Here is a 22,999-nt window from a genome sequence, read left to right as displayed (position 1 = left end):
GAGTGAGGAGCTAAGCTACTTGGCTCCATTCCTGCTCTGAAACTATTTTTTCACGCTAGCCTTCTCCTACCCTACTGCTTCTACTCTATCTTTAAAACTGAACTTCCAGATACCATGCTGAGGAAGAATCAACCACCCATCTCCAAATTCCTTGTCTTCTAAGACCTTGCTTCTTCACCTCAGTTGTCTTCTACAGTAAAGCTGAATGGACCTTTCTCCCTCTCCCTTCCACTTCTTGTTCCGGTTACCACTGTATAGTCAAATACTAGCATTTATTCTAGGGAAAGCATGTCAATCAATCGCTATATTCTACTCATCATCTTTGTGGCTTCCCAGCCCCCAATACCTTTCAATATTTAGAATTAAGTGTACTTGCTCAGTTTCTTGGAATAAGAACCTTGAACAGTGAAATTTGCTTTTACCAACCAGTTGTGCATACTTGAATATTTTTGACAGAGCTGTGATCTTATCAGTGTGGGTTCTTCCTCCAATAATGTGGATCACAAGGTACCTATGTCTGCCTATATGTTTAAGAACATGTTTTAAAGAATACAGTAAAAATGGATTAAAGAAGATTTAACTGTAAGATTTTTTTTCTTTTCTTTTCTTTTCTTTTTTTGCGGGGCTATAGGGGTTAAATGACTTGCTCAGGATCATACAGCTAGTAAGTGTCAAGTGTCTGAGGCCAGATTTGAACTCAGGTACTCCTGAATCCAGGTCCCATGCTTTATCCACTGCGCCACCTAGCTGCCCCCTAACTGTAAGATTAAATAGATTTAAGAATAAAAAGAAGGGAAAGAGGAAAACAAAGGAATAAGACAGAGGAGAGCTCATTCAAGAGTGTGTTTTTGTGCCAGCAAATCATCCCAGAATACCAGTGCTTTAGGCTCTAGTTTCTTTATTGTTATTGAAAGATCCTAAATCCATATTTATAGACATTTGTCATATGACATTCTATAGGCATTTATTTAATGCTTATTGCATGCCAGGTACTGTGCTTGGGATATAAAAAAAATTAAAAACCACAAAAATAGTCCCTGCCCTCAAGGAGCTTACATATTAATAGGGGAGACAGCATGTAAATAAAAAAGTTACATATATAAGAAAATATATACAGATTAGAAGAAAGGTAACCTTAATGGGGAAAGCACAAGTGAATGGGAATGGTCCGGGATTAGGAAGGTCTGCAGAAAATAGCCTTTGAGCTGAGTCATGAAGGAAGCCAGCAATATCAAGAGGTAAAAGTGATAATGAAGAGCATTCTGGGTATGGGGGACAGCCAGTACAAAGTTATGAAATGTCATATGTGAGGAGCAATAAATAGGCTACTATAGTTTGCTTATAGAGTTTGTGGAGTATTAACATGTGAGAAAACCTGAAAGATAGAAAAGGGACATGTTATGAAGAGATTTAAATGCCAACCAGAAGACTTTGTATTTGATCCTACAGGTAATAGAGAGATTATTGAACAGTGGGATGACATGATGAGACCTATGATTTGGAAAATTCAATTTGGAAACTATGGAGGATGGATTGGAGTGGAGAGAGACTTGAGGTAGAGAGACCAAGTAGAAGGCTATTAGTGTAGGTAGGAGGTGATGAGAGCCTGAGCTGGTGGTGGCTTTGTTATTAGAAAGAATGGGACAGGGGCAGCTAGGTGGCACAGTGGATAGAGCAACCAGCCCTGGAGTCAGGAGGACCTGAGTTCAAATATGGCCTCAGACAGTTGACACTAGCTGTGTGACCCTGGGCAAGTCACTTAACCCCAATTGCTTCACCAAGAAAGAAAGAAAGAAAGAAAGAAAGAAAGAAAGAAAGAAAGAAAGAAAGAAAGAAAGAAAGAAAGAAAGAAAGAAAGAAAGAAAGAAAGAAAGAAAGAAAGAAAGAAAGAAAGAAAGAAAGAAAGAAAGAGGCATAGATGAAAAGTGTTGTGAAGGTAGAAACAAAAAAATTTGGCAGTATACTGCATTTGCCAGTTGTGTAAGAGTGAGGAATTGATGACACTGGGGTTTCATGCCTGGGTAACTGGGAGGATGGTGCTGTTTGTGACTATAATAAGGAAGTTCAGAAGAGAGGAGAGTTTTGGGGGAGAGATGATGGGTTCTATTCTGTATTATGTTGAGTTTACCAACAGACATCTAATTTGAAATGTCCAGTAGTTGAGGGATTGGAATTATCATCTGCATAGAGATGATAATTGAACCCATTTGAGTTAATGAGATCACCAAGTGAGATAGTATGGAAAGAAAAGAGAAGAAGGGACTAGGACAGAGCTTTTGGGATCACCTACACTGAGGGGAGATGACAAGGATGATTCAGCAAAGGAGACTGCTTTTCAGTCAGAAAGGTAGGAGAACTAAGAGATAGAAGAGCAGTGTCTTGAAAATATTGAGAGCAGTATTCAGTAGGTGATCAATAGCATAAAATGTTATGGAGAGGTCAAGAAGGATGAAGAGTGAGAAAAAGGCATTAGATTTGGCAATTAAGAAATCATTGGTAGCTATGCTACTACTTCATTTGTTTTGAGTAGTAGACTCGCTCCTCATGTGACTTTAAAGTCCTTTAATTGCTTTGGGTTTCCATTTCCTTATGTAAAGTAAGGAGATTGAACTAAATAATATTTAAGGTCCTTTCTAGCCCTAACATTCTGTGTCTCTGCTTATGCCTACTTTGGGTTAACAAATAGCTATATCAACTTTATGTATAAGAATATATTGATGAAATCTGAAAGGAGCATTTTTAATTATGGTACAAAACAGCCATTAAAATTTTTTCAAATTCCAGGGATCAGATGTCCTTCCTGCTCTGGTCAAAAGTTGGAGCCTTACTTGCTATTGGAACAGTTAAAGGAAACTTATTTATATATAACCATCAGACTTCTCGCAAAATTCCTGTACTGGGTATGTAGTATCTGACTATTGATTTTCTTAAACATAAATTGAAAAATTTAAAGGTTAATCAAAAAACAAAGAAACCCATCATGTATGTATGTATGTATGTATATATATATATATATAGTAGTATAAATATACAAATATAGTAGTCCTATAGTAGTAATATTGTCTGTATATAGTGGTATGAAGTTTTAAATCTAGTTTTTAATACTTTAATAGATAAATCATTATAAAATTATTGGACACATTATAATAATACTTCCACTTAATAAACATTTGGATCTCACTGTAATATACTCCATTAGAAAGAGGAATTTTGAATCCTATTTAAAGAATAAAAGTGCGAAAATACAAAAAGACTTCATCTATAAGGTAGTCATAGGTCCTGGGAGAAGCATTGTAGCATAGCTGTAGTGTATAATGTTAATTTATTTTTCAGGTAAGCACACTAAACGAATAACGTGTGGATGTTGGAGTTCTGAAAACTTACTGGCACTAGGTAGCGAAGATAAAATTATAACAGTTAGCAATCAGGAAGGTGATACAATAAAACAGGTAAAAAGTAGCACCTGTATCAAGTTTTTAGTTTCTCTTTTAATATTCTTTAAAGTCATTAATAAGCCCATGGTTATTATTACTATTATTTTTATAAAACACTATCCTGCTCTGCACTTGATATTAAATACAGTGGATATACTCTTCTATTTCTTTTTCACCTTTCACTGCCATCAGATATACATATTTCCATACTAGTCATGTTGTAAAAGAAGAATCAGAACAAAAGGGAAAAACCACAATAAAGAAAAAATAACAACAAATAAAGTGAAAATAGTATGCTTCGATTTGCATTTAGACTCCATAGGTTGGTTTTTTTTTGGATATGTAGAGCATTTTCCATCATGAGTCTTTTGGAATTGCCTTGGAACATTATATTGCTCAGAAGAGCTAAGTCTATCATAGTTGATCATTGCATAATATAGCTGTACTGTGCACAGTGTTCTTTTGATTCTGCTCACTTCACTTAGCATCAGTTCATATAAGTGTTTCCAGGTTTTCCTGAAATCTTCCTGTTTATCATTTCTTATAGCACAATAGTATTCCATTATTTTCATATACCATGACGTTTCACAGCCATTCTCCAATTGATGGACATTTCCTCAATTGTGGAAATCTATTTTGTTTGATTTCATGTGTTTGTAACAGGGATTTTGTTTTTCTTTCTTACTGGGGAGGGAGTGGGGGTGAGTTGGAGGGAAGGTAGATTTTTGGTGATTGAAAAAAAATACATATAGCTACTATTCATCCCTACCTTATCTTTTAGCTATCCTGTTTATTCCATTCATGGATCTTATCCCACCGAGTCTCAGTGATATCTATGAGGTTTAATATGTTTCCTTACATTAGGAGCTTTAGTTGACCTGGTTTTGCATATTTATGTATAGGCACTTGAGGTCATGAATTTTTGTGGCTAGGTCATTTCTGGGATTTTGTCTCCTGTGAATTTTTGGGTATCTCTACTGTTTATTTATTGTAGCTACTTTCTTATCTAGTTTAGTGGATTTGATATGGTATGGAATTTGGGGTCAAATTGATTGTGAGTCGTCCCAAAAGAATTACAAGATTCGATGACTCATTTCCCCAAGTTTTATTGCAATACTGTGAGTGACCACAGGGAGAAAACCAGAATAGTGGAAAGGTATCTCTCGAATACTGAAAAGAAAGACAGTTATATTTATAGTATGGGTAAATTGATTATCAGTCTCATTATAATAATCTCTACCTTGGGGAGGTACAGGGGAGGGCCTTTCCTACTCATTATAATATTCTCCACCTTGGGGAGGTACAGGGGCAGACTTATCCTAATTTGGAGTTCCTGGGGTCCTAAGCCAAACCCCAGCCGGGTACCTTTTTCTGTGGAGGTGTGTTTTTGGGGTTTACATGTCATAAGGTGAATCTGGGGACAAATTTGGCCTTTTCTGCATGTGTCTCTTTCTGCTTCCCATGGCTAGTTTCAAAACACCTTCATTTTTCTTTTATTTCTAGTCTGAATTTCTATAGGCTGTCAATTCCTTTATTGTCTTCAGGTCTCCATGGCCTAGGTCCCTCTGTTCCTGTTATGGGTATGAGAACCTAGCATCCTACTTGTAAGTTATCCATTAACTGGCATCTGACTCCCTTTTAGAGCTAATATCTGAATTAAAGCTTGGGTCTTAGGTTTTTCTGTTGACTCTTTTTTTACCTCCTATATCAGATTGACCTAGGCAGTTTTCTGCTTTACCCTTTTCAATTTAAAATTATTCTTCTCAACATAAGTAGTATGCAAATATATTGTTACCACTCTTTTGTTTGCTACATTTCATCCCTGTTCAAGCAATTAATCAAAAAACAGTTATTAAGCTCCTTAAAGAGCTTATATAAGGGGAGACAACATGTATACATGTTCTCCATCCCTAGCCTTTGATTATTCAGCAAATGTTTATTAAGCCCTTACTATTGTCAGGTACCTCAAGAGGTTTACATTGTATAAAGGGTCACAGCATTGTAGACATACACTCAAAATATAATACAAAGTAAATATAAGGTAATTTTGGAGGAGAAACAGTAACAACCAGCATGACTGTACTAGAGAGTGTAGAAGAGGAGCACTGTGTAATATGCCTGGGAAGATAGACTGGAGTCAGTTTATTTAAGAGTACTACATTTGTGTTTTATATAAAGGCAATAGGGAACCACTGAAGCTTTGTGTGCAGGAGAATGATGTGAGAAATTTTCCCAAGATTCTTCAAATCAGAACCACTTCTGGTGATTCAAATGAGTACAAATGACACTGTCAAAATAAATATAGGAAGTGTTAAATAATGTAATAGATGCAAAATAATAACTGAACTCATTGCTTCCCCCCCCCAACCTCCCTTCTTCCTAACTTCCATATTATTATTAAGGGTATCACCATCCTAAGTCAACCAGGCTAGAAACCTAAGTATCATCCTTGAAGTCCTCTGTCTTTCTCATCTCTTTCCCTCCCTCCCACTCCACAGTAGCTGATCAGTTGATCAAGTCATCTTGTTTCTTCATTCATAACACTTTTCATATATGCCCTCTTCTCTCTAAACTGCCATCACCTTGGCATAGGCCCTTGTCACATAATGCCTGGACTGCTGGTCAATCGCCTTACTATAGGTCTCTCGGCATTCCAGTCCATACTTGTCAAAGTGATTCTGCTTCTTAAAGCATAAGTCTGATTATGTCAGTTCCCCTACTCAAACTCCAATAGGAGTTTGCAGAATTTCTGGTCAAATATAAAATTGTGTTTGACATTCAAACTTTTTGTATCCTGGCCCCTTCCTACATTTCCAATTTTGTTAACACCATTCTCCATTACACATCACTCAAGTGGTATTGGCCTCCTTCCTGTTCCTCGGAAACAACAATCCATCTCCTGAATATATGCATTTTTTTCATAAAAGTATTTTATTATTTCCAGTTACATGTAGAGATAGTGTTCAACATTTGTTTTTATAAGATTTCTAGTTTCAAATTTTCCTCCCTCCCTCCCTCCCTCCCTCTCTTCCCTTCCCCTTCCCCAAGACAGCAAGCAATCTGATATAGGTTATATATGTACAATCACATTAAACATATTTCTGCATTAGTCATGCTGTGAAAGAAGAATCAGAGCAAAAAGAAAAAACCTTAAAAAAGAAAACCAAAAAATAGAAAGAGTATGGTTCAATCTGCATCTGGATTCCAAAGTTCTTTTTTTTCTGGATTTGGAGAGCATTTTCCATCATGAGTCCTTTGGAACTATCTTGGACCATTGTATTGCTGAGAAGAGTCAATCATAGTTGATCAACACACAGTGTTGTTGACACTGTGTATAATGTTCTCCTGGTTCTGCTCATCTCAGCATCAGTTCATGTAAGTCCTCCCAGGTTTCTTTGAAATCTGCCTGCTCATTGTTTCTTACAGCAAAATAGTATTCCATTGTATTCATATACCACAACTTGTTCAGCCATTCCTCAATTCATGGACATACCCTCAATTTCCAATTTCTTGCCACCACAAAAAGAGCAGCTGTAAATATTTTTGTACATGTGGGTCCTTTTCCCTTTTTTATGATCTCTTTGGGGAAAAAGACCTAATAGTGGTATTGCTGGGTAAAAGGGTATGCACAGCTTTATAGCCCTTTGTGCATAGTTCCAAATTGCTCTCTGGAGTGGTTGGATAAGTTCACAACTCCACCAACAATGCATTAGTGTTCCATTTTTTCCCATAGCTTCTCCAACATTTATTATTTTCCTTTTTTGTCATATTAGCCAATCTGATAGGTGTCAGGTGGTACCTCAGAGTTGTTCTAATTTGCATTTCTCTAATCAGTGATTTAGAACATTTTTTTTAATATGGCAATAGATAGCTTTGATTTCTTCATCAGAAAACTACTTGTTCATATCCTTTAACCATTTCTCAATTGGGAATTACTTGGATTCTTATAAATTTGATTTAGTTCCCTATATATTTTATTTTGTTTTTTTGTTTTTTTTTGATGGGGCAATGAGGGTTAAGTGACTTGCCCAAGGTCACACACAGCTAGTTAAGTGTCAAGTGTTTCAGGCTGGACTTGAACTCAGGCCTCCTGAATCCAAGGTTTTATCCACTGCGCCACCTAACTACCCCCAGTTCCCTATATGTTTTAGAAATGAGGCCTTTATCAGAAGTACTGGCCATAAAAATTTTTTCCCAGTTTTCTGCATCCCTTCTAATTTTGGATGCATTGCTTCTGTTTGTACAAAAACTTAATGTAATCAAAATCATCCATTTTGCATTTCATAATATTCTCTATCTCTTGTTTGGTCATAAACTGTTCTCCTTTCCATAAATCTCTCCTAATTTACCTATGGTATCAACTTTTATGTCTAAATCATGTACCCATTTTGACCTTATTTTAGTATAAGGTCAAAGATGTTGGTCTATGCCTAGTTTCCAGTTTTCCCAGCAGTTTTTTGTCAAATACTGAGTTCATATCCCAGAAGTTGGAGTCTTTGGGTTTGTCAAACAGTAGATTACTAAAGTCATTTATTACTGTGTCTCCTGTGTCTAACCTATTCCATTGATCCTTCACTCTATTTCTTAGCCAGTACCAAATAGTTTTGATGACTGCTGCTTTATAGTAAAGCTTCAGATTTGGTACAGCTAGCCCACCTTCCTGTGCATTTTTTTTATTAGTTCCCTTGATATTCTTGACCTTTTGTTTTTCCAGATGAATTTTATTTTTTCTTCTAGCTTCTAGTTTTATTGCTCTTTCAAGTTCTTTTGCACTTACTGCCTATGGTCCTGCTAATTAATCCTTTATTTCTTTTTGTATGTATCTCTTCAATTGTATTGAGTTATTACCTAAACAATAAATAATTTCAATATTAAATTCTATTGTTACTTGACTTTTAATGTGTTTAGAATTCCCCAACTAGATTTAATCGCCTTGAAAGGCAAAGATCTTGTCTCTTCTTACTTCTTGTTATCTTTCACAGGGTCTTCAGTACAGTAGGAACTCAATAAATACTTGATTTAAATTTAAAGTTTGAAATGTATTATTCAAGACATTTAAAAAAATGATTGTGCATTTTTTCCCTTCTAGGTTCTTTTGAAAACAGAGCTTAGTGATATGCAGTTTTCAATGATGAGGAGTGAAAACAGAGCAATAACAACTGAAAATACTGTAAGAACTCAGTTTGAAACCAAAATGTCCTTATGCTGTTGCCTTTGTATGTATAGACATTATTAAAACTCTACCTGAACGTGTCTTATCTTCCCTGTTAGGTTATAAGCTCTGTGAAACTGGAGACTGCATCTTACACCCGATAACCTTACATAGTAATTTTCCTACAGGAATATTGAGAAGTAGAAGTAGAAGAGAATTTTAGATCTAAAAGACAACTTAAAAGTAATTTTGTTGAGCCCCTTTATTTTAAAAGTGAGGAAAGGGCAGCTAGGTGGTGCAGTGGTTAGAGCTCTGGCTCTGGAGTCAGGAGGACCTGAGTTCAAATGTGACCTCAGACATTTGACACTTACTATCTGTGTGACCCTAGGCAAGTCACGTAACCCTCACTTCCCTGAAGGGAAAAAATTGAGGAAACTTGAGTATCATGGGGGTTAGTAACTTTCCCAAGTTCATACAGCAAGTTAGTGGCAAAACTGAGAATAGAGTCCAGATCTCCTGACTTTCAGGCTCTTTTCATTATATGATGGAGCCTTCTATATGAGCATTAAATACAATTTATTTTATGAAAGAGATATAGGGGGGCAGCTAGGTGGTGCAGTGGATAGAGCACTGGCCCTGGAGTCAGGAGTATCTGATTTCAAATCCAGCCTCAGTCACTTAACACTTACTAGCTGTGTGGCCTTGGGCAAGTCACTTAACCCCAATTGCCTCAGTAAAAAAAAAAAAAAAGAAAGAAAGAAAGATATAGGAAACTGTTGAGGACATACTTTTATCTATTTTCTATCCTTTTTCAGTCATTATTTATCCTGTTCATTTTGGTGAAGCCTTTTGCAAGGACAGTATGGCTATACATTCTTAGTTTTTATGAACATAGAAGTCTGCTCACCTTTTCAAATAATATGCACACAAATATAATATTTTTCAATAATAATCGATAATCTTTGAAAATTATAAAGGTAAAATGCTTTAATAAAATTTTTCACTAATGCCTCATTATAGAATAGAAGAGATCCTAGATTCTCAAAAGCTATTTCATTGAAGGGCAAGCTGGAAAGACTTTGAGTAAGGGACCAGCGAAGTATTTTGTGTCATCTGAAAACTAGAGTATCTGAGTTCATAAAAATTCGCTATCAGAAAGTTAACCACTTATTTTTTGGTTGTAGCAACTGCTCCATTTACTATATGTTGAGGATCTGTGGAGGAATTATGATCTGTGAAGTACTTATACTTAAAAACTCAAAGATCTTATAAATTATTGAAATACTAATATATTGTTTTGGCGTTAAAATATCTTAGGCATTATAACAATTTACCTCCTTGTAAGGGCTTTTCTCATAATGACTCTATGAAAAATGTGCAAATATTATCATCTCCATTATACAGATGAAGAAATTGAGGTTAAGAGAGATTAGGTCACCTCCCATGATCACATGGAAAGTTAGTAGTTGAACCAGGCTTAGGACACAGATATTGTGATTCTAAGTCCAATGGGCTTTCTACTCTATTATACTGGCTTAGTTATTCAAGTGGATCCCTGATTTCACTACTATGACTGTTACCTCTAACAATGAAGACCACAAGCCAACCATCTCCTGTATGGCTTTTGCTGATATCCTTCCAAAACGTAGCCCCAGGAGTCCCACCAGCGTGCCGAGAGTGTGGTGGGAAGGTGGAGTCTTCACTTCTCTTGAGGAGACTAGTATATTGCTGTCTGTGGTGTGTCCTTCCCTCTTACCTCCTGATCAGGACCTTCTCATTTCCTTGGACATATCTTTGAGGATATCATTTACTCCAGTTCTCTTCTATAATCCTGGCTTGGGATGTGTTGTAGCCTACTTACAACTAGAAAATACCTCTCCATTGTTCTTGAATAATACTCATCTTCTGTACTTCAGAGACTTGTAATGTTGTATGACTAATGGCCATACAGCAGCAGTGGTAAAGTATAGATACTGAAAAGATGAGCCTTTGTTTTAGGGAAGAGTTTTAGCTTTTATTATTTCCAATTAGTAAGCTACAGTGAGAGGCAGTGTGATGCAGCGGACAGAAAGCCAGTCTCAGAGTCAGGACTACTGGACTTCTTATCCCTCTCTCACACTTACTGGATGTGTGACTCTTAAGTTACATAACTTTTTATCACAACAAGCAATACCTAAGACTTAGTCTCTGGTTGGGCTTCCATAGTGAATTATTTTATAATAGTTTATTGTCATCTGGTTTTTGAGCCTATATTATTTAGTATAACACAAGTTAATGTTTAATTTTATTAGGTTTTGTAATTTAGGTTACTAATACTTTGTCCATTGTCAGATAAGTGTGGTGGTTGGCAAGAAAAATTTGTTTCTGTTTAATGTGAATTATCCAGAAAATCCAGTTGATCTGGGATTCCAGCAGCACTATGGCAACGTTGTTTGTTATCATTGGTAAGTCATTGTCATCATCATAATGAACTATTTTTACTGACTTTTTAAGCACTTCAGTTATTTCTTAATATTATATATCCTGGTCTTGTCTCTATTTTTTGCTAAGTTATGATGGATTTCCTTAATTATGAACTTATTCCCTACCCAACTAAGCCTACATTTTGATCTGTCAATGGCTCTATAATCTCAGTAGTTCTACAATTGTATAGATTGCAACCTTCTCATCTTGTATGACTATATACCCCTACAAATCCTTCATAGAGAGTCCTTCTAGATTTTTCACATTTCATAAGTAATTCCTCACTTTCTCTATATAACCAGCTTACCTCCTTCTCTAGTCATACATCCATCTGATGATATCCTTTATGGCACTTCTCTTGTGCATCACCTTATTCATAAAATCTTGAAGACTGTTGTCCAGAAGTAGTATCTGGCAAAGATATGTGTCCTGGTTGATCAGCTTTATGGATTGTCCATTCAACTACATTTATAGTCTTGACAATAGACATTCTTCCCCCCCCCCCCCTGGATAATTAGGCCCAATTCTTTTGAGTGATTATGTAGTCAGCATAATCCCAAAACAGGAACATCTGTATGAATTTATCATCTCTAAGGAATCTATGTTCAATTTAAGATTATCTTAAACAGCCTTTTCCAAGTATGTATTTCCCAGTTTTCTTCCTCACTTGATATGAATAATTATAGGGTCATCAAACAAAGCTATCTCTGTTATATCTGTCAAGGAAAAATTTATTATTTGGGCATTGATGGCAGACATTTTGTAGGAGGAGAGTCTTGAAGGTAATGTTTTGCCTTATGAAATCAAATGTTATCCTGAGCAAGCACAATGCAATCTTTTATGCTCTACACTATAGAGCCAACTGTGTGACTGTAACAATATGCTCTTTTGGAAAATTTTGATTATAAAAGCCTGCCTATTCAATTTTCATACCTTTATATCATTGGCAAGAATTTAAAAATTGCTCTTTGTTTGTTATTGTTTATTTGGGAATAGTGAGAAAATTAACAAGTCTCCATCTTCTGGAACCATTCAGCAACCATTTATACCTTTCCCAGGACCAGAGTCTTAATTATAGGGGAGGGTAAGAAAACAACAGAGATTTTCCTCTTCTATTACCATTGAGGTGGATTCAGAAAGGAGCTGCCACTGCTTAGTGGGAAATGAGAAAATCAACCATTCTGTAGCTAGCAAACTACCAATTTTTTTTTCTTCTACCTCTCCCATGATTCAGAGCTCTAAGTCACTTAGGTGAAAACTCCTTCTCTTGCCACCACATCCAGTTCATTCCCATCTACCTTATCCCTGCTCCTTGAGAGATCACTTATTTTACTCTGCTCTCCCCTCTCACTTTTTTGGAAACCTATGTTCATTTGTTAATAAACTTCCATTCATATTAGATTTTTTTTCCTTTCAAAATTGTATAAATGAGTGAAAAAATTAGTAAGCATCTACTATGTCCTATGAGAATCAGAATGCCACCCCCTGCTGAGAAAGACATTGTGAGAACCAGGGCCCCACCCCCTAGCAAACAGTGGCTTGGCTTGGCGTTGGGAAGTTGTAACTATTCATAAAACCGTCTGTAAGTCATGTCAATCAATGCTACCAGCCAATTAGCTTGGAGCTGTGTGTGGGGACTGCCCTGCTTCCTGTTCTATAGTGGGTTCTGGGAGAAGCCACTGAGGATCACCCTTTTCGTTCAGGGACTTCGGGTTGGTGGCAGAGAGAGAGAAAAGGAGATAGGCTTTTCTTGCTTTACTGTACTCCATGTGTTTTTTTTTTTTTTAGTGAGGCAATTGGGTTAAGTGACTTGGCCAGGGTCACACAGCTAGTAAGTGTCAAGTGTCTGAGGCCGGATTTGAACTCAGGTACTCCTGACTCTAGGGCTGGTGCTCTATCCACTGTGTCACCTAGCTGCCCCCCATGTGTTATCTTTACTCTTTAATAAATGCTTAAAACCCTAAACTGTTGCTGAATTTATCAGTAAATCTTAGCTAGTTTCCCCCTCCAAAACTTGGGGTGGGGCAGGTAAGGACACACATTAGATTTTAAACATCACAGTGCCAAGTATTACACAAAGAGTTGGAGATATTGATACAGAAGTGATATAGTCCTTGATCTTAATGAATTTACATTCTGATATGGCGAGGTAACATAAGGGAGTGGTGCCCAGGGTAGGCATTTCATCTGGGGAATTCAAGAAATAGTGACCAGAAGCAATGGTAGTATTGAATTGATGATTATTCTCATAGCAAGAGATGGAAAGCAGGGAAGGAGAATTAGGTTATGCACATTGTGATAGGGCAACTCAAGTAAAGTCAACTACTAAGGGCCTACTATTGTAATGGACACTGTGCTAAACACTGGGAAGGGCAAAACCCCCAACAAACCCCCAAACCCCCAGTTCCTGTTTTAAAGGATCTTACAGTCTAATTGGGGGAGACAACATGTAAACAGATTATAATATAGGATAAATTGGGGCTAGTCTCATAGGGAAAGCACTAAGATGAAGAAGTGTTGCTGGAAAGAGTTTAGGCAAGATACCTGGAGAGGATGACTGGATGGGATATGAAGCATAGTCTGTGTAGATATAGTCAGATAGTTTGACTTTGCATTTATTCACTTCCTATTCAGGACAACCTAGCCTGTCCTTAACATTCATGGAAACCTGGGTACCCTTCATGTGTCCTCCTTCCCTATCTTTTTTTTCATACTAGGTGTGCATTTTCTTATGTCCTCTAACAAGTGGCTAGGAGGAAGACTAAACTTACTTTTGGTTCCTTACTCTAATTTTCAGATTCACTTTCTGAATTTATTACTCAATAACTTCTCCATTGAGGTTCATTCCATTCATCTCTATGTTTGTGTTAAAATTCTAGCTAGTCTGTCTAAAATATCTAATGAGTGGTCGCCAATAAATTATAAGCTTTAGCAAGAGTTAGGCTTTTAAGCATTTATTAAGGAGAATAAGAATTTGGTAAAGAGAGAGAGAAAGGCCTAGATTCATCTATCTATTAAAGGGAGAGCGCATTTATAGCTCCGCTCTCCACCAGAGTCCACAGGAAAAAGAGTGAGTCAGAGTGCTAGGCTCCCCACTTCTTTCTCCCACAAGCAAATGTCACTTCCTGACGCCAAAGAAAAGACGCATGGTCTGGCCCTCAGACCTTCACCTCATGGCAGAGCTTTTCTACAGTAAGTCTCCAGCAAGTGGTGTCATTCCAATTGTTACATCTATCACCTTATCTAGATCCTGACTGCTGTTGCCTACTAGGCCTCAGGCCAGTCTTCCTCAAAGAATTAAATCCCTAGTCCAGGGTCATCCTCTGCTGGCCAACCCCTGCTCAAATTCTTGGGGACTTGAATATATATGTTGATATTCTCTCAGACATTCTGGTTTCCCAGTGCATCAGACTTCTCAATTCTTGTCACCTGCAACTTTACTCCATCTCAGCCACATGTAGAAATAGTCACTTTGATCTCATCACTACTCATAACTATGTGACTTCAATAAGCCAGAACTCTGATATTCTCTTTGATCACAATCTCCTCTATTTTCAGTCTTTCCCTATACTTCATTCCTCCTAAACCTATTTGCCTTTATGTAGATGACTCAATATATCTAGCCCTCATTTTCCTCCTGATTTGTAGTCTTATATAACCAATTACTTTTTGGACATCTCCACAAACTCAGCATGTTCAGAATAGATATTTCCCTCTATGCTCTAGATGGAATGACCTACATTTTAGTTCCTAAACTCAACATTCCATAGTTCACCTTTATATCTTTTCATAAGTTGTTCCCTGTTATTGGAGTATTCTCTCTATTTTTTTCTTTTACTTCTTACACTTAAGTTTCCTAGCTTCCTTCAAGACAACGAAGGTGCTGTCTCCTTTAGCAATTTTTTCTTGATTGTCCCAGTTTTTAGTGTTTTGATTTGTCCCCGAAATTACTTTATATTTTCTTATCTGTGTTCATCAGTAGAGTGTAAACTCTTTAGAACAAGAACTGTTTTTGTTCTTGTCTTTGTATCCCTAGAACTCAGTGCAGAGTCTTGTACATAGTAGACTCTTAATATTTAAAATCTTGTTTTTTCCTATTAATTTAATTATTTGAAGATACTCTTGATGGTCGTATATTTTTATATTTTATAGAAGTGCAAAATTACCCATATAAGGTGATAGTTACAAGTGTTACAAAATGCCAGGGTTTTAATGAGAGGTCTAAGGTTTTGTTGCCCCCAAACCATTAGTGTCTTGTTCTCTCAGTAGAGGGTCAACTTACCCCTGTTAGTCTCAAAATCGTGTTATCTTCCAGCCCAGAATTCCTAAATGCACACTTTTTAGTTCAGCTGTTCTTCTCATCTTTGTTTTCTTTAGTGTCGTTTTTACTTCCTTTTCTAGCCTTATGGGCCCTGTGATATCGAATCCAAATGTCATTTGTCATTTATAGAAAAAAAAGTTTGTTATTTTAAAACCTCTACAATCTGGACCTAACCTACCTTTCCAACCTTATTTATTACATGTGTAAATACTCATATGCATATTATGCCCAGTTTTGCTTTGAAGTTATAGAATATTAAACTATGTTAATTATCTGGATGCTTTTGTTATTTTTTTCCAAAGAATTTCTCTACATCTTCATCCTCTGTATTAGCTATTGATGCATAATTGGCAATTATTCTTTTTTAAAAACAAGATTAAAAATTTTAAAGTCAGCAAAGTGTAGTGGGTAGAGGGCTAGTCTAGGAAACACGAAGTCCTTGGTTAAGGGCCTGCCTCTCACACATACTGTGATGATGGGCAAGTCACTCAGCCTCTCAATGCCTCAAGCACTCTTTGTGACTCTAAGGAGGTAAGATGTTGTAATAGAACATATACTGGTCCTGGAGTTTAAATCTTCCCTCTGACATTGCTACCTGGGTGACCTTAGGTAAAACATTAAGTATGACATTGAATCATCTACAGATAGAGACATTTTAATCCCTTTTTTACTAAGGCATATTCCTTTAATTTATTTTTTCCTTTATGTTGTTAATATTTCTCAACTTCAAATCAGATAATTTCTTTACTCCAGTCTTGAATGCTTTTATTTATAGTTAAAATCTCTTACTTCAGAATCATCCCTTTTTGCTCATGTAATATTCATTTAATTCCTAACTCCTGTCAATTCTTCAGTCATAATTTGTCCTTTTCATGCCTTCCGTTACATTCCTGAAGCCACTAGAAGGGGTCAGGACCTGTCTATCTTATATACTATGTATAGTAAAGCACTACTGAGCCACTTGAGACAACATGGAAATATTGTAGCCTTGTTTGTATTATGAATTATTTTATGTTTGTATGTTAAGAATCACTTAAACAGGATTTTGCTTATAATAGAATTAAAATGCAAATTTAATTTTAGCTCTATCCATAAGTTCTATAGCTAGCAGCCTAATCTTATAAGTAAATTTAATGACAACCACTAGAGAAAAATAGAACTTACTGATGTATTGCTCTTGTATATTAAAACTAAGCAAAACAACCCAAACAAACTTCAAACCTGCACATTTATCTTTGTGTTGCATATGTAATATTTACTTTTAACTCAGGTTTGGTGATGGCTACATCATGATTGGCTTTTCACATGGGTATGTTGTGGTTATCTCAACACATTTTCAAGAAATTGGTCAAGAGATTTTTCAAACCCGTGACCATAAAGATAGCCTAACCAACATTGCAATATCTCAGTCATTAAATAAAGCTGCATCATGTGGAGACAACTGGTAGGTAACAGCCAAATTACTTTAAATACATTAAAATTGTGTATGTTTTTATATTAAATACAACATTTGGACTTACTCAAAAATTTCACTGCAAAATTATTTAAATAATTTTCCTCCTAAAATTACCTTTGTCATAATTATTGCTACACATTTATTTAGGATAAAAAAAATCCCAGAAAAAGGGATTTACTGTCTCTCCCAACTTTCCCAAGCATCCTGACTCTGAAGTTTGAAAATAAAAAGAAAGATACTTTCACTTTTGTTTAATTACCACTTTGGGAACTTATCTGGATAATTGTGCTCTAAATCTACTTCACTTTGCCTTTGTTTATATTATATTTAGAAAATTTCACATTCTTTTCTGTGCTACTCTAATTCACAGCAAAATATAGTTTTTGCTTCTAGAAATCTTATTTCAATAATTTGTCAGTTTTTTAGATGGAGAGGGTCTCTTCTGATGTTAATATTTAAATCTAAATAATTAATAATCACCCTTTTTGCTTTTTTATTTTTCTTGTCAGTATATTTACTTGTCTTCTTGTCTGTCTTCTATTTACTTGGTCACTTGAGGTGGTAATAATGAAAGTTACTTTATGTTATTAGTTTGCAAGACCTGTGATTTGGTGAATTTTGGTGCAGATCAAAATTCTTTCATGAATTATGGCAAACCAGTCATCTGGTAGCCAACCTTCTGGTAAATGGGATTGAGTAAAGTTAACATTTGTTTATTTATTTCAGTATTAAAATCCATGATTTATCAGAACTGAAAGAAATGTATGCCATAATAAATCTGGATGATGAAAATAAAGGTATAGTAATAGCTTCTCAGACTTTTTTTTTTAATTGAAAAATTGTAGCTAAAAGAGCATTGGAAGGGAAATACCTAGGGGAAGAAGATTTACTCACCTTTATCAATTTGTTCCCATTTATCTTTTGTGGTTTACATTAGTTAACATTAGAAAGTTAATAGACTGAAGAAAAATACTACCCTTTCCTTCTTTGATTTGAAAATATTCATAGTTAGGCTCCTATTTTTCATCTGATTTTCCATTTCACATAGCACCTTGCTTCAGTTTTGGGAAGGAATGGTATTGGGCCTCTTGGCGCAATTTCCTTTTGAACAAAATTGATTCATAATCACATTATTAACCTTTCATTTTTAGCATTATTGCGTTTCCAGGACACATTGCATATGCTTCCTTAAATAATTTTTATAATAAATGTAAGGAATTTCCACATTATTTTGTTGCAATTGAAATTTTTATTGCATATTACAAGGGCTTGAACTTACTTTAAAAAGTCTTTGGATTTGGCATTTTTTCTGACCCATATTGATTTTAGGAATATGAAATTCTATGAAATGCTAGTTTTATCTTCCTCTTTGCCTATATCAGGATAACTCAGCTTTGAATCTTCTTTAATACTCCAACTAAGTTATGTCTGAATAAGGAGAATGTGTGAGAATACCAGGGCAGTTACTCATGCTTTAATTTCAGATGTTGCTGTGGGGGAAAAGGCCTATTTTCTTATATTGGAATATTTTCCAGATGGCAAAAATCATTACATATGTTCCTAACCCTGACAAACTCCATTGGAAGGAGAAAAAAAAATTTTTGTGGGGGAGAGGATTGATCATTGTGTTTAAATAGTTGAACTGTTGTTACCTAATAGAGCTTAGACTTATTTTGTTTAGCCCTAAAGACCAGATCAGGATTGGTGCTTCAAAAGTTACTGGGAGGGGGCAGCTAGGTGGCACAGTGGATAAAGCACCGGCCCTAGATTCAGGAGTACCTGAGTTCAAATCCAGCCTCAGACACTTAATATTTACTAGCTGTGTGACTCTGGGCAAGTCACTTAACCCTCATTGCCCTGCAAAAAAGGAAAAAACAAAACAACAAATCCAAATGCAAAAAAAAAAAAAGTTACTGGGTGACAGGTTTTGCCTCAATAGAAGAAAAAAACTTCCACCAAATAGAGTGGCTCAGAGTATAATGAACTGTCATATAAATGAATGTATGAGTTTTTCAGGCAGAGCTGGATAACCACTTTGTTGGGGATATTATAGAGCAGTGGTGTCAAACGCAAATAGAAACAGGTCCACTGTAACAATTGGAATAACACCACCTGCTGGAGACTTACTGTAGAAGAGTTCTGCCCATGAAGTGAAGGTCTTTGAGGGCAAGACCAGGAGTCTTTTCTTTGGCGTCAGGAAGTGACGCGGGCTAGCGGGAGGAGGAAGGAAGAGACTGGCGCTCGGGTCACGCTTTTTTTTCCTCTGGACTCTGGTGGAGAGCGGAGCTAGAAATGTGCTCTCCCTTTAATAGATAGGAATCTAGGCCTTTCTCTCCCTTTACCAAATTCTTATTCTCCTTAATAAATGCTTAAAAGTCTAACTCCTGCTAAAGCTTATAATTTATTGGCGACCACTCATTAGATATTTTAGACAGTTTAGCTAGAATTTTAGCCCTTAACACCACTAAACTGTACATAAGGATCACTACAGATAATGTATTGACTTAGAAAACCATTTTATCTGTGCTATATTGTATTTTTATTTTTATTACATATTTCCTAATTGCATTTTAATCTGGTTCTTGTGCATTGGGCCATGTTTGCCAACTCTGCAAACATTCATGTTTCAGATAGGGGATTACTGCTGTATTAAAATAACTATATGGGGCAGCTAGGTGGCGCAGTGGATAGAGCACCTGCCCTGGATTCAGGAGGACCTGAGTTCAAATCCGACCTCAGACACTTAACACTTACTAGCTTTGTGATGGTTGGCAAGTCACTTAACCCCGATTGCCTCACAAAAAAACCAAAAAACCAACAAAAACAAAATTTAAAAAAATTTTGGGGGCGGCTAGGTGGCGCAGTGGATAAAGCACTGGCCCTGGATTCAGGAGTACCTGAGTTCAAATCCGGCCTCAGACATTTGACACTTACTAGCTGTGTGACCCTGGGCAAGTCACTTAACCCCCATTGCCCTGCAAAAAAAAAAAAAATAACCATATAACCATTAAGTTCAGGTATATGTTTTAAGTAACTCTTTTTCTAGCTTATCTTTTTTATGTTTTTTTCAATTATTTGAAAAATATCACAATAAATTGAACCATGTGTTCTATTTATTTTTGCCCTTATTAATTTGAATGATTGTTGTTTACTGATATTAGGAAATCACTTTTTCATTTTGTATTGCAGCTGCATATGCTGTACTTTTGAAAGACAAGTAAAAATATACCTTATAAATGTTCAATCATTGTCTCAGTGAAAGACTATCATTTATTGAATGTGTATTGTTACAGTGAATGTAGACTGAATAATAAAAGAATGCCATTTTAGGTGTTTTATTGCTGCTTTCCATTTCTTTCTTTCTTTTTTTGGGGTGGGGGTGGGGGTGGGGCAGTGAGGGTTAAGTGACTTGCCCAAGGTCACATAGCTATTAAGTGTCAAATGTCTGAGTCTGGATTTGAACTCAGGTCCTCCAAGGAATCCAAGGCAGATGCACTATCCACTGCGTCACCTAGCTGCTCCTGGTTTCTATTTCTTATATTTTATTATCTAGTTCACTTATAAGTGCTGTTAATAGGAATATTAGGACAGAAGTTTTTAAAAGTGAGTCATAAAAATCTTCAAAATCATCTAGTCTAACCTCATGATCATAAAATCAGATGAGTAATCTGAGACTAAATTCAAAATTAAAATATATAGTTTCAAAATGATTTCTTTTTAGTTATTTTGAGTATTTTTTTTCTGAAGAACAATTTATATCTCTGTGTATGTTTTTATTTAAATTTTTTTTTCATATCTCAGGTTTAGGTTGTATGTCCTGGACAGATGATGGACAGTTGTTGGCAGTGGCTACACAAAGAGGCTCACTCCATGTTTTCCTGACAAAACTTCCAGTCCTTGGAGACACTTTTAGTACACGGATTGCTTACCTTACCTCCCTTCTTGAAGTAACTGTAGCCAACCCTGTTGAAGGAGTATGAAAACTATATGATATTTCAATTTTATTTAAAGTGATAGATCTTCAAAAATTCTAATCAGTAAGACTATTTTTTATAGGAGCCGCCAGTCACTGTTTCTGTTGAAGTGGAACCTACCTTTATTGCAGTAGGCCTTTTTCATTTGGCTGTTGGGATGAATAATAGAGCTTGGTTTTATGCACTAGGAGACACAGGTAAATATAAAATGATTCTGCCTCTTTAATTGGATATTTGGTCATTTAATACAATTATCTTATTATGACATATGTGTGATTGTCATCTTTAAGGAGTTAAAGTTCACTTTTTATTTATTGTGTTCCTTATTTGCCCATATTGCTATAACAAGAAAGATTTTTCTAGACTTTGATTCATCTAAAATTAGTTGATATATACACAGCTTTAATTCTGTCAATCTTAATAACAAAATTAAGTGTTAAACAGGCAACTGAATCTGAAACCCTAGAATGTCCTGTGAAGTCAAGCAATGTGGACATGTACTGCCTATGTCATTATTCTTTCTAAGAACTAATGAATGTAATTCATTCTTTTTGAAGCCATAGGAAAGATAGCTATGTGGCCAGGGTGCTACATGTTATGGGATACAGAGGACAGAAGGATCTTTAGGATCACAGAACTCCAGTGTTAGAAGAGAAATCAAGGACATCTAGTCCAGTCTGTATGAGAACAAAAATCCCTTTGCATATGTGACATAGCTGATAAATGTTATTAAGCTTTCCCTAGAAAACTCTTAAGTAAAGATGAAGCTACCAAACTTAAGGATTTTTTCTACATGATAGTCTTTATAATACATGAAGACAGCTATCATGTCCCTGATAAGTCTTCTCAAAAGTGAACGTTTATATTTCCTATATTCAGTTTTCATATAACATAGTATCCAGTCCCCTCACCATCCTGGTAACCTTCCTCTGTATATGCTTCAGCTCTTCCTAAAAGGTGGTGGCCAGAATTGAACACAGTTCTTCAGATATGGCCTGACTAGGGAAGGCCAGCAAGACTATCACCTCCTTTGTTTTGGACCTATGCTTCCCTTAGTAAAGTCTATGATAATACTAACTTTTTGGGTTGCCATATTTCATTGTTGACTTATTTTGAGCTTGCAATTTACCCCGAAGCCCCAGATATTTTTTACTACTGGTATTATGATCTTACTCCAAAGTGAAATGATTTGTCTGGCATAACTTATGTTTAATGAAGCCATGCTGGCTGTTAATGATTCCTACTTCCTCTTTGTGTTATTCAGTTTTTTCAGTCATGTTTGACTCTGTGACTCCATTTGTTCTTTTCTTGGCAAAGATACTGTAGTGGTTAGCCATTTCCTTCTCTAGCTCATTTAACAGCTATAGCTTCTTGGTGCCACAGATGAGAGTTGGGTGAGGGTGGACACCAAAGATGGATGAGCAGCCCTGAAAAGGCTTGAGCAAGCCCTACATCAGAGTTGCTAGTCCTCCCTGAACACCCTTTGATCTCCTTAACCACAGGGACTGTCTGGCATGCTTATATGCACTATTAAGTATGCCTCTTTCCTCTTCTTTTTTTATGTATTGCCTTTCCCTGTAAGCTCCTTGAGAGTTCGGACTGTCTTATTTTCCTGTTTTTGGTCCCCAGTACTTAGCACAGTGCCTGGCACATAGTAAGTATTTATTAAATACCTTAATCTCCCCCAGAGGTAATTAAAACAATTTACTGGTGTCCACTTCAGTCTGGAACAGAAATCCAGGTAACTAAGTCTTGGTGTTTCCATGGGGAAACAGTGTGAAATACTTACCTGAAAGGGACCTTATTCTTTTCATTTCCAAGTTTTAGGGAATCACTTGGCTTGCATGGTCTTGTCAAGTTACTAAGTGTGGTTTGGGGAAGGTCACATTCCAGCACATTCAGAATTGCTGGAATTATTGCCCAGAGCAGGTCTATGTTGAATCCATCCAGATTCTAAATCAAAAATTCCTCTCCAGTATCAGAATTATGGGATATTTGTGGTGCAGTTGAGGCATAGAAGTTGTTCCACATAGACCATATGGTTTTCTTGTTAAGCTAGACTCAGAAGCCCAAATTTCTGGATGGATCTACTATTGACTAGGATAGAAAAGGCAGCTCTAGGAGACTTTTCTAAAGAAAACTGAAGGAGGGTATTCATTTGCTTCTTTATTTCAGTTACTATTTTGTGAAAAAGAAGGC

At 36.2% G+C, this 22,999-nt stretch overlaps 1 protein-coding gene across 1 annotated transcript in view; it reads left to right on the top strand.

Annotated features, from left to right (window-relative positions):
* LOC122732063 (WD repeat-containing protein 19-like) overlaps positions 1 to 22,999 on the top strand; it is a 135,727-nt gene that overhangs the window by 6,637 nt on the left and 106,091 nt on the right. The window contains exons 3-10 of the mRNA XM_043972253.1: positions 2,785 to 2,900; positions 3,334 to 3,449; positions 8,524 to 8,604; positions 10,918 to 11,030; positions 16,641 to 16,814; positions 17,553 to 17,623; positions 20,628 to 20,800; positions 20,883 to 20,997. Coding sequence (XP_043828188.1) covers positions 2,785 to 2,900; positions 3,334 to 3,449; positions 8,524 to 8,604; positions 10,918 to 11,030; positions 16,641 to 16,814; positions 17,553 to 17,623; positions 20,628 to 20,800; positions 20,883 to 20,997 — 959 coding nt within the window. The remainder of the gene's footprint in view (positions 1 to 2,784; positions 2,901 to 3,333; positions 3,450 to 8,523; positions 8,605 to 10,917; positions 11,031 to 16,640; positions 16,815 to 17,552; positions 17,624 to 20,627; positions 20,801 to 20,882; positions 20,998 to 22,999) is intronic.

The sequence above is a fragment of the Dromiciops gliroides genome, chromosome 6 (genome assembly GCF_019393635.1).
Source record: "Dromiciops gliroides isolate mDroGli1 chromosome 6, mDroGli1.pri, whole genome shotgun sequence".
NCBI classification, from domain to species: domain Eukaryota; kingdom Metazoa; phylum Chordata; class Mammalia; order Microbiotheria; family Microbiotheriidae; genus Dromiciops; species Dromiciops gliroides.
The sequence above is the reverse complement of the archived record's forward strand: the minus strand, read 5'-3'. Positions and strand labels throughout refer to the sequence as shown.